The 12,313-nt window shown below is 35.3% G+C and overlaps 1 protein-coding gene across 1 annotated transcript; it reads right to left on the bottom strand.

The window, feature by feature from the left end:
* Positions 1-328: 328 nt before the first annotated feature.
* LOC137806620 (heat-inducible transcription repressor) lies at positions 329-7,226 on the bottom strand. Its single transcript, XM_068606832.2, has 10 exons — positions 6,646-7,226; positions 6,019-6,096; positions 5,353-5,909; positions 3,885-4,520; positions 3,586-3,740; positions 2,242-2,453; positions 2,006-2,139; positions 1,550-1,881; positions 1,361-1,464; positions 329-837 (listed from the first exon to the last, which is right to left on the bottom strand). Exons 1-10 carry the CDS (start codon positions 6,941-6,943, stop codon positions 767-769), a joined length of 2,577 nt encoding a protein of 858 aa, XP_068462933.1. The 5' UTR covers positions 6,944-7,226; the 3' UTR covers positions 329-766.
* Between the last annotated feature and the right edge of the window lie 5,087 nt (positions 7,227-12,313).

Below are 12,313 nucleotides of genomic sequence, written 5' to 3'. Positions count from 1 at the left end.
GCTTACTTCAAAATTATTCAAATCTCACTTTCTACTTTATAAATCTCGGGTATTAAAAAATTATATATAAAAGATACTGCTAACACTCCTCGTCATTTAATAAATTATAGGCTACAGAATACCTTGAAGTAAACTAGAAGTTAGAAAAAAAATTCATTAGCATTGAAGGAAATTAATTATGTTTCACATCCTCAGAGACAATATTTATTTGTCTATGTCCGCAACAAAGAGAAAGAAGTGCTAGAGGTTATCCTTAAAAAACTTAACAAGAAAAAAAATAGCAGCAGTTAAAAAAAAAAACTCGACTTAGAAGCAGTGAGATGAACCATGAGTAATAATTTGTCAAAAATAAATAAATAAATAAAAAGGTAAAGTCATGAATACAAGGCTTCCAGTGATGACCAGTTGAAAAGCACTGAATTGCAGCTGCCTACTGCCATGAATGTTTTCACTCCGAAGAGTCAGAGATAAGTACATCTTCACAAAAAAATCGATCTATCTATAAAGATTACAATCTTCCCCTTAAAGGGGTATGTAACAATAATCTATTTTAAGCTCGTGGTTTTTACAATACAAAGTGAACCGCTATTTCTGAACAAATTAACACGCCAACTCCATCACAATGCTACAATAACGGAAGGATACCTTTGTGCCGTTGAGTATGTTGGAAGAACAATTCTAAATCCAGGCAAACAAATCCTCCATATTTGCTTCCACTGCACTGGATAACATCCTTAATGAAATATGCAACCAGGCTGAGTCCATCTTAAATAATCCCCTTGGAAATGCTAGATGTTGCATTTATCTTTAGTGACCGCTCAGGGATGTAGGTAACACCTGTTCAGACCATAATGTAAACACGTGAGAACCTGAGCAATATCATAATTTGCATTTTGCATCTCGATTACTACTACTATATGCAGAGCAGGGAAACTTTTTTCTGATGAAGAATGAAACAATGCACAAAATCAACCAAACGTTATAAAAATACTTGTGAGAACATATGCTTTGCATCTATAAATACCTAAAATGATCATCGAAGAAAAACAAGAAATTAATGACTAGTCCCAAGCAGAACAACTAACTTATAAAAAGGACCCAAACGAGCGTCTGGCTCAAAAATATCATACCTAGGGGAAGCCAACAAAAGATCTTATAAAATGCATGACTAAAATTGTCCGGCCACAAGTTATAATTTTTTGTTATTCTCATTGAGTGATTCTCCAAAACAATCATGACACTTAGAAAATTAACAGACTTTTACGCAGTTCATCTTCTCAAAAATCCAATACTTAAGTATTGACCTGATAATTCGTCTTCTGAGTCAAGAATTAAGAAGTAAAAGTCTCGTGATCTGTACCTTTTTCCATGACATCAATTTGCAAAGAGTCAAGTGCAATTATGCCATCGGTCAATGGAAGTAGTTCAAGCTTAATGGTGGCTGTTGACTGAGATGGGATACATCTGACGTGGCCAATACACGGTTTTAAATTAATTAGTGTTAGCTTTAACAAAGTCATATAAATAAAACTGAGAGCCGACATATTACCCAAGCGGAACTCTACTGTGCAGCCAAAGATGTGTACAACTTAGGCCAGAACTAGGGATGACATCATCATTCATTGAAACTGACTGAGGTCTAACATCATCTTGTTTGTCGTTTTCTTTTAAAAGAGAAGTAAAGCTCCCCCCCTGAGTGGCACCGACATGTCTTTCACCATTTATCCTTCCTAAAAACTCTGTGAAACCAATAAAAGGACTATTTGGACTAGTGGGTGAACTCAGAGAAACAACTGAAGGGGGTGAAGTGAATGAGGCTGGAGCGAGAACTGTCAACGTTAGATCTTCAGATGTCAAATTTGAAGCTTGAAGAGTTAAAACCTGATAAAAGAGAAACAATTAAACTAATGAAACTGAAGTAGGATAAATATTCAAAACAAACTAAATACGTGCTCCAAATCCAAGCCCCAACTCAAGAGTGTCAATAGTTAAAACATATATTGACCTGCACAGGAAGTTGAGAATTTCTTTCATATGGTCCAGGAGACTCTCCTGAAATCTCGGATGCAACAGAGATTATAATATCCCTTGATGTACGAGGTCGCCAACTGGTTGCTTGCTTAAAGAATAATCTTGATGCTACATTAAGCATAAAAAACAAGGGGGGAACAACCAATTAACAACTCAGCAAATATTAGATAATAGTAACACACCAACAAAACAAGGAGCCAAAATACTTACCTGTATAATTGCATCGACAAGACACCATAATGGCATACTGATTGTCACTTGACACGATCTTTGTTCTGTCAGGACTCTTGGAGGAAAGACTTGATCTTGATGACGAGTTTGGAGATTGCAACTTTGAAAATTGAGAGCCTTCATCTTGAGCCTTAATATTTTTCCACATAGAAGTTGCAGGTTTAAGGATGAAAGAATGCTCTTCACCTCTCCTATAAGCAGAAACTTCTAGTTAGATGGTGATGAACGGAGTTAACTATATACAGGATATACCAAATTCTGAATTTCTCTAACCATATTTACTATTAAGCATTTTCTTTTATTCTGTAACAGTTAATCAGATTGATTTATACTCAACAAGATACAGACTCATATATGTCAGAAGTGGGTATTAAGCAAGCAACCTTTTATTGAAAGGGAGGAAATGAATTGGCAGGATCCAATCCTTCCCTTGTCCAAAAGTTAAAAAAGCATTCCCCCCCCCCCCCCCCCCCCCCCCCAAATCTGGAAGGGAAGTGTGTATTCTATGCCTAAACATTAGAAGATTTCGCAATATTATCCTCCTCATAGCTCTTTTACTTTCTATTCTAACATGTTATCCTCATATTATCCTCCTCATCATATCCCCTTAATATAGTTATACATTATAGATTAAACAATACTGTTGTAAATAATAAATATTTTAGAGGAATGTAAATGGATATTGTACTTTCTTTATTTAGCGCTTTAGGGACAATTGAATTTTAGGTTTAAACTCAACTCCACAAAACTGTCTTCTAAGGTTGTTTAACACACCATTTACATACTAAATATTTCAGCCATACCACTAGCTAAAGTGACTAAATCACCATCCTTGAGGTTGCAATTAGGCAAATTCCAAAGAGGCTGCAACTAAAACTGGCTAGGAATGATGTGATTAAGGTAACATTCCCAACACTCTACCTTACGTCTAAGACTTCCAGCCCAAAGCATGGCAAAAATGTAGGTGGCTGAACAATGCATATAGGATATAATTTGATTCCATCTTAAAAATTGTATCTAAGGTATAACTCAATCCTACAAAATTGACTTACAAAATAAGGTTTTCACTTATATATTTTATTTTAATCATATTACTAGCTGATGTGGACTAAACCACCACCATTCGACATTGAAAGTAAGACAATCTCCAAAAAGGCTACAACTACTAAGGTGAGCTAGAGGTGACTGCAATTTAGGCAATTTTCACATGCTCATTGATGGCTTACATGGCACATGACATAAACCTATGCAACTGAAACTGGTTGTATAAAGCATGTTAACAGATAAGTAACAATACAAAAAAATAACAAACTTAAAGAAAACCTGAGGGCTAAATTTGGTAGAGAATGGTCATTTCCAGCTTCAATACATGCAATTGGTAATGATGATGGTGGTCCGCTTTTTGTAGCCTCTTCGAAAACTATTGTAATGGCATCTATAAATATCACAATATCTGAAACATGTGCAGGAGCAACATTCTGGAGAACAGAACTTATGAAATGTCAATAAAAACAGAAGCTGAAAATAGTTAATAGTATAAATGCCCCCAAAAAAGAATGAGGGTAACAAAAATACAGGCAAGTATGCCAAATAATTTGGTTCAGTGACATTATAGTTCAAACCTTTATCCGAACACACAGAAGATCCTCTGAATTGCAGTCAGCTGCGAAGGAATGAATCTCTAGTGGTTGTATTATTTCAAATTTCCTTCTCCACCTTCTTCCAGGTGTGTAGATACCTTCTAATCCACAGCAAACTGAAAACCTTTCTCGCTCTAATGAGACACCTCTAAAAGATAAAAGTTCTTCAACTCCACCTTTTTTCCTTAAAAATTTCTGAGATGAGCATTGATCCCAATCTTCAATGTCAAAGTTTGGCTTAGAACTAGCTGCTTTTACAGGAGCAGTTGGTGGATTTGTATTTTGGGGTAATGATGACATGGAGTAACTTCTAAAATGGCCACTAAAAGAAAATAATTGAGAGCTAGATGATGGTGAAACATTTGACCTCTGAGAGGTGCTACCCATTCCTGAATTTGAAGAAAACTGAGGAGGAGATACTGGGCGAGAAGCAGGGGGGAGAGAGTTATCTAATGGAAGTATCCACTTTAATAGAGCTCCACATGGATCCTGATGTGTTTGAACGGAATTGTCCTGGTTCTCAGAAGACAATATTTTCTCCGGAAACTTTTCATATTGGAGAATTTCTATACAAGGGTCTTTAAGAAAGTCAACACCAACATTCACCTGTAAAAGAACCTGGATCCTTCCAAACAGGAAAAAGAATCAGATCAGTAATCTGGGCATATGAGAATGGTCAGGCATAATTAAGGAGGATATCACAGGACAAAATTTTCATAAAGATTTGTGGTACTATAGAGGCAAGGAAAATGCCACTAAAATATATTTGAAATTAAACGAATGCTTAAGTAATATGAAGATACGAGACCAAGGTTCTAGCCAGTGAAAGTGTGAAACAATACCTCTACATTACAAAAGATATTTTCAAGAAATCTAAATAATGATGATATTTACACAGGTCAATATACTACACAACAATCCAAAGAAACACCAGCAAATATTTGGCTCCAAATGCCCCATAGAAATGAAAAAATCTTAAACATTGATAATGCAGTTACGAGAAGAATCATTGCAGAGGATGCAAAAACTCAGCACAATACTATCAACATGCAATAAACTCAGCACAATACTATCAACATGCAGTAAAATTTTATACACTTGTACTAAATGATTTTCAATGAGTTTTACAAATGATAAGCACTCAAGCACTTGGGAAACCCTCCCTTAAAAGCAAGTCTTTTTTTTTTAGGGTGGGGGTGGGGGGTTTTACTAAATGATTTTCCATGAGTTTACAAACAGCATGAACAAATGAATTAGATGACAGATAGATTGTCTTTGTTGCATGCCAGGGAAATGAAAATTGAAGCAATCAAAAGACTGTAGACTCAACCCCAAATTTAACTGAAATGTAGCACTCATCTGAATGTCAAACTTTATGATCCATACAAAAACTTTAGATAAAAAAAATGAATAATCATATGCATAATCACTGAAATTTTATGACACGTACCACTATATCTCCATTCGGTAGGGCACAACACTTGACTGAATTTCTTGCCACTCCACTGGAAATAGTTGCATCAAAATTTGCTCTATCAATAACTGCACTAATAGAAGATGTATTTTTTGCAGTCTCTTTAATATCAAATGATGAGATCCTTTGCCCATTTTGTTCAAAGGAGTTGGACTTTTCGGAAGAACCTCGTTTAGACCAAAGCGGCTCATCAGCATCAGCAATCCTGGCAAAGAAATGAGAATTCTCAAATTTTTGTAGCAACAATGCAGTTTGTCTTTTGTGAACCTCCATCCTTAAAAGGGATTCACCAGCATAAGCATCCGCTGGGTGATCAGTCTTCACTTTTTCCAGGTCTTTCTTCTCTTCTTTACTAGTGTTCAGTTGCTCTTCTCTAGACACTGAATCATTTCTGTTTTCAACATTTCCATTTACTTTGTCATGACTATGACACATACCACTTTTACTCATCACAGCAGCAACTTTAAATGGAGTAATAATCTCCATATCCTGCTTACAAGCAGAAAGACACGCTAGGATCTGAACCTGTTCACCTGAATTCAAAACATCAATTAGATCCTATGAACTTCCCATGTGAACGGGCAGACCAAAGCAGGCATTTAAACACTCTGATTCATGTACCAAAGAAGGAAAGAATCTTACCAGGAAAGAGAAAGGAACGATCTAGGGAGCGAAAGAACTGCATGTCTGACGCATGATTCCAGTCTTCAGGAATTTCCTCTATAAAAGCAAAATTCAAAATCAGATGAATCACATCTCATCACATAAGCAGAACAATCTTACCCATAACATCGTCAATTATCATAGACAAAAAATAAAGTGTCCTCCTATCACTTTAAACCGAGAGCTAACAAAAACCATGTTGGTTATAATTTCTCATGTCCAAATCTTAGTTCCCACTTAGTTAACAACAAAGTGATGGACAATGCAGAAGGAAGTATGTTTAAATAAACATTCATAATTTAGCCTAGCTAATGAATAAATGATAAATAATATTTGGATTAAGCTAAACGAGGGAGTTTCTATAAAAGTCGAAATACAGAGTTGATTTTATCATATGGGAAAATTCAATACATTTTACTTCTAATTTTCTTCTCATTGATCAGTTAGGTTCTATGCTATATTCTCATTGATCTCACTCTTTTCAGTAGAACTCAAACACACTCCTTGATCTCACTGTAATTTCCTGTTTCATGAAAATAATGAACCAAACGCTGCCTTAAGTAAGGAGAAGAAAAGAGGAGTGTGTATGAGCATCGAAAGACATACTGTAAGGAATAGTGATCCATCCTTCGTCTTCAGAAACATCCAAGTGCATAGCCAAAACGGAGGCGTCGTTTTTGGAAGTGAAAGGGACGGCGCCGTTTTCGCCATCGACCTCTCCGTCGAAGTGGCCGACTTGGATATAGGGGTCCTCGGCTGTGAGACTCTCCAAAGACGAGGCGCCGTCTGAGCGGGGCTCCGGAGTCGTCGGAGTCGGAGACTTCGTCGGAGTCGTGGCCGTCGTGGACGAAGGCTTTTCCCTATCGGAGTACACGTGCGTGGTGGAACGCATCAGGAAATTCATCGTGTGAGTTTCTCGGAAATCGGAATCCGAGGGTTTATGGGTGATTGGCGAATTTGAGAAAGTGAATGAAGGTGGTTGGTTGGTTCAGTGAATCAGTGATGGTAGTAAGAATGGAGTAAGGGAATGAGTGAGTGAAGAAGGAATTGAAGGATCGAAGAAAAGGAGAATTGATACCTCTGATGAAGGATCCAACAGAGAGAGAGAGAATTAGAGCTCTGTGAGTAGTGCCAACTTCAAGATCTGTTTCTGTTTCTGTTTCTGCTACACTCCTCTTCCACCCTGCCGCAACACAATTTCTTTCTTAATAAACCACCCCCTCAAACGCACCGTTTAGACTCTTCCATCGCCTACCTTCCTAACTCACCTCGGTTTTGGGTAATTACGTAAGATTGGAGTTTAATTACATTTTAAGGAAAATAACTGTGCTTTTTGGAGTTTCGTTTTACTGTGTTCTTGGTGTGGTTTTAGTGAGATAATTTTCTGTTCAAAACTTTATTAATTATTTTATTTCCCTATTAAAGACTTGAACTGAAGATATTATTTTAGAAATTTGAATCCAGTTTCAGTCATATCAATATGGAAATTTTTTAATGTCTTTTAATAATTTTAGTTGGAGAAAATTATTGAGAAAAAAAAATACTTTTTACTAATTCATCACTAGTTAGTTACGGAATGACGAACGAGTACATCCCCTAAAAATTTGGAATCAGCATGTTACACTATATATGTAACATCCTACTAAAACCTGTTGTTTTAAGATTATTGAAAACACAAACTATATATAGTTTACTAAGTTGCATATCGAATATATACTTTAAATATATACAAACAAAACAAAAATAAAAAACTCTTAAAATTATGAGGAATGATAGAATTGCGTGTTGACAAGATGATAACAAGATTGCGATCACAGACAAAAACAAAATAAGATGGTGAGCGAAACTATTCAATTAAAAATATCATTATAATCAATATACAAAATTTATTGTCAATAATATCAAAGTTATATCTCATCCACATTTCTGACTAACTACTTCCACAATATTAGTAATAACTTTGAATTCAACTACTACTAACATTTATCATTCATTTATTTTGAGTTTTATCTTTTATCTAACATTTTTTGTGACAAAGTTACTTTTTACATATTTTGTTGAGTATTTTTAATTTTTTACCTACAACTCAATATTTGAAATTTTCATTAAAATTTGACTTAGTGTATCATTAGTACCTAAATTTCTTAATTAAATATTTATATTAACATCTTCTATTATTACTTATATATATTATTCTGGTTCAAAGACTTTTTTGTTGAAAATTGATTTAACTTTTTTCTTGAACCAATCTAAAATAAAATTTGATTTCTTTTTACTTTTAATGATATTGCTTTTTATATATGTGTTCTAGGCAAGAATGACGTATCTTAACTAGAACATTTAATTGAGCCGGAAACATTGGTCTCTAGTCAAAGTGTTCTATTCCTTGATTGATCTCTTTCTTCTCTTATAATGAGTGTCCCTCTCTCTTCTTCTGCATTTGGTCTTGTTTCTAGTTCTATTTCACAATTAATCTTTATTCTGCATATTCACCACATCTCTGTAATTAATGTCCTCCCATCTTTATGAAAAGTAAATGGATTTTCTTCATTAACTCCAAAGATCGACATTAGGACCATTTCGCCACATGACTAGGCTCGACCCGTGACTCTCATACATAAGCCAATGAGGGTAATAAGTTCATAACCATCAATTTCCAAAGATTAAGACCATTTCGCCACATAAATGGGCTCAACCCATGACCTCACAACCCCCTAGCCTCAAGCATAAGCCAATGAGACTAATAAGATCATAATCATCAATTTCCAAAGATTAAGACCATTTCGTCACATAAATGAGCTCGACCCATGACCTCACAGCCCCCTAACCTTAGACATAAGTCAATAAGGCTAATAAGTTCGTTGATATTGCTTGATCTATCTCTAATCTATCATATGTGCTTGTGTCCTCATGCATTTTATTGGAACTTGCACCCCATTATTACTTCTGACATACATGTTCTCAAGCATTAAGTTGAAACTGCTCTCTTCCCACATGTTCACCACTGATTGGTCGCATTTGAAGATTGTTGTGGACGACAAAGTAGTTGACAAATAACTTGTAATATTTATTGAAGCTTGCCCCCTTAAATACTCATTTTGATATTTTGACAAACTCATATGTCGCTACTATTTGTATACTATTTGTAATTATTTGCTCCTTTGACATTTTGCTTTACTTAAATATTGTTTGACTTGCTTGAAGAAATTATCTACAAACGTCAATTAGAAATTTCTACTCTTTACAACTTACGATCTAAAAAATGTACACTGATAACATTACTTGATTTCTTTCACCTACAATGCATCAAATTAAAGCTCGGCATCGTGTTAATTTAAAACTTGGAAACTAGATCGAGTAATAGTTTGGCACCACATCAAGTTAAGACTTGTACATGATTTTTCTTCACGTCAAGTTAAGACTTGTACGTGGCCTTCAATAAATTAGACCGCGCAATAAATCGATACCACATCAAGTTAAGACTTGTACATGGTTTTTCTTCACGTCAAGTTAAGACCTGCACGTGACCTTCAATAAATTGGATAGAACAATAGCTCAACACCACATCAAGTTAAGACTTGTACATAATATTTCTTCACATCAAGTTAAGACCTATATGTGGCCTTCAATGAACTGGACCGAGTAATAACTCGATACCACATCAAGTTAAGACTTGTACATGGTTTTTCTTCACGTCAAATTAAGACTTGTACATGACCTTCAATAAACTGGACCGAGCAATAACTCGAAAGCACATCAAGTTAAGACATGTACATGATTTGTTTTCTTCAATAATCTGTTATTGATAACTTCAACACAATATGTTAAGTGAAAAACAAAATATAATTCATCATTTATTTCCTCAGAAACAATCACTTATTACAACTTATAAATAGATTGAAATAACAAGTTCAAAATGAATTAACAATTTCAACTATAATAAAAGTGAAGATTACTTACATTCCATGTTCTCGATTTAAGACCACCATATAAAGCTTCCAATCGATATGCTTATTTCCCAACAACTTCTCGAACCCAATGGAGTCCTATCCATCTTGTAGCCTACTTACTACCCATGTGAATTTCACCTACCTTTCTCAACACCAAGTCTCCTTTCCAAAACTCTTTTGGACTTACTCTGCTTAAATTTTTTGCTTTGATTCTCCTTTTGAGGGAGACCTCATTCACTTTTTCTTTATCCATCAACTTGTTTATTGTATCCAAGTGGAAAATTCTTCCCATTGTCGACTCCTGCTCCTCAAATTTTTCCTACCCTTTTGGATGGTATTTCTAACTCAATGGGTAGTACTGCATCGCTTCCGTAAACTAGACTAAAAGAAGTTTCCCTCGTTGTTGATTGAACTGTAGTGTGGTATAAGCAAACTATCTCTGGTATAAATTCCACCTTTCTTGTCTTTACTTTCCCCATTTTCTTCTTCAAACCCTGCAAATCACCTTGTTTGCAACCTCCACTTGCCCATTTGTTTGGGGATGCTCCACCGATGAAAAAAATTGATGGATTCCCATCTCCTTGCACATGTCCCGCACCTTTCTACATACAAATTGTGTCTCATTATCCGCACTAACTCCCTTGGTACTCCAAACCTGCATATTATAGATTTCCAAAAAAAAATTAATAATTTTTCAATTGTTTTTGTAGTTAGAGACTCTACTTCCACCCACTTTGTAAAATATGCAATTGCAACAACAATAAATTTGAATTATCTAATTGATATCGGAAACAAGCCAAGTATATCAATTCCTCATCAATGAAAAGGCCATGGTGACATAAGGGAATATAAACATTCAGTTGGAGCATTAATCTGAGTTGTGTGTTGTTGACATTTATCACATTTTCTCACATAAACCAAACAATCATCCCTCAGAGTCGACTAATAAAACCCTTCTCTAACACTTTGGTTGCAAGTGATCGATCTCTGATATGGCTTCCAAAAACTCCTTCATGCATATCTTGCATAATTCTCTCTTTTTTTAGGGCTTTCATCACACCTTAACAAAAGGAATTCAGAAACCCTTTCTAAACAAATGACCATCAATTAGAACATACCTTGCTGCATTTTTTCGAAGAATACCTACCTCTTGAGGATCTACTAATCTTTCTCTATCTAGCAACCACTTTACAGACATGTTTGTCCAACCCTTCCCCATCTCTATCTCCATTATTTCATCAATAGTAACACTAGGAAATTCTAAATTTTCTTGTATTACCAATCGGTGATTTCCAGGTCTTTTAATGCTCACCAATTTTGACAATAAATTTTCCTTGACATTTTTATCTTTAGGAACATATACCAACATAAACTCTTACGTATCTTTACCAAATATTTAGCCAAATGTGGATCCTTTGCCTAAAAGTTTTTGCTACCTGTTCGATGACCAATTGTGAATCACTCCTTATAACCAACCTTTTCACTCCCAAATTCGTCGCCAACTGCATTCTTGCCAATAAAGCCTCATACTCTGCGAGGTTATTGTTTGCTTTGAAAGTAAATTCCAATGATTGTTCCAACAACACACCATTAGGTCCTTCCAAAATAATTCCAACTCTACTTCCTTTAATGTTTGACGCACCATCAACGGACAATATCCACTTCCTTTCTTCCTTGATTACAGGTTCTTCTTCCTTGATTACAAGTTCTTCTTCCAAGTGTGTTAGCTCAGTTACAAAATCTACAAGCACCTGAGTCTTCACAGATCCCCTTGACTCGAAAATGATTCCATACTTAGATAACTCTATTGTTGAAGCTGGAGGAAGCTTCTTCCCTACCAAGACTTTATGTGTGTTTGATGAAGAAAATGGCTTGAGTGCTTTGAAGATTGTAATAGGTTTTTAGATTCATTTGTAATTAGGCCTGTAAATGTGTATGATTGCCTTTTGCTGTGTAACCTATCCTAGATGCCTAATCAAGTCTAGATCAAGCACATGATGTGGTTAAATGGTTTTTGAAAAGCTTTTTAAAATGTTTTTTAACAGTTTTAAAACAGTACACAAATAAATCTGTTTTATGGAGAAAGAATCTGTTTATTTCTTCTCTGTTAAAAGGCTTTTCTAAATTTCTGTTAAGGCACCAAGGGAAAGCTCAGTTCGTTATTTCAGTTAAGCTGAGCTGGCCTGTGTGTTATACTTTAATCTGTTTTACTATGAAAGAACAGGTTTATTCTTTGGTCTGCTGAAAGGTTTTTCACAAGTTAGTTAGGGCACCAAAGGTACCACTCAGACAGTTATTTCTGTTAAGTTGAGTTGGCAGTTTTC

This window comes from Phaseolus vulgaris, chromosome 3 (genome assembly GCF_051622355.1).
Source record: "Phaseolus vulgaris cultivar YP4 chromosome 3, ASM5162235v1, whole genome shotgun sequence".
Taxonomy (NCBI): Eukaryota; Viridiplantae; Streptophyta; class Magnoliopsida; order Fabales; family Fabaceae; genus Phaseolus; species Phaseolus vulgaris.
This window is presented reverse-complemented; position numbering and strand designations above follow the sequence as displayed.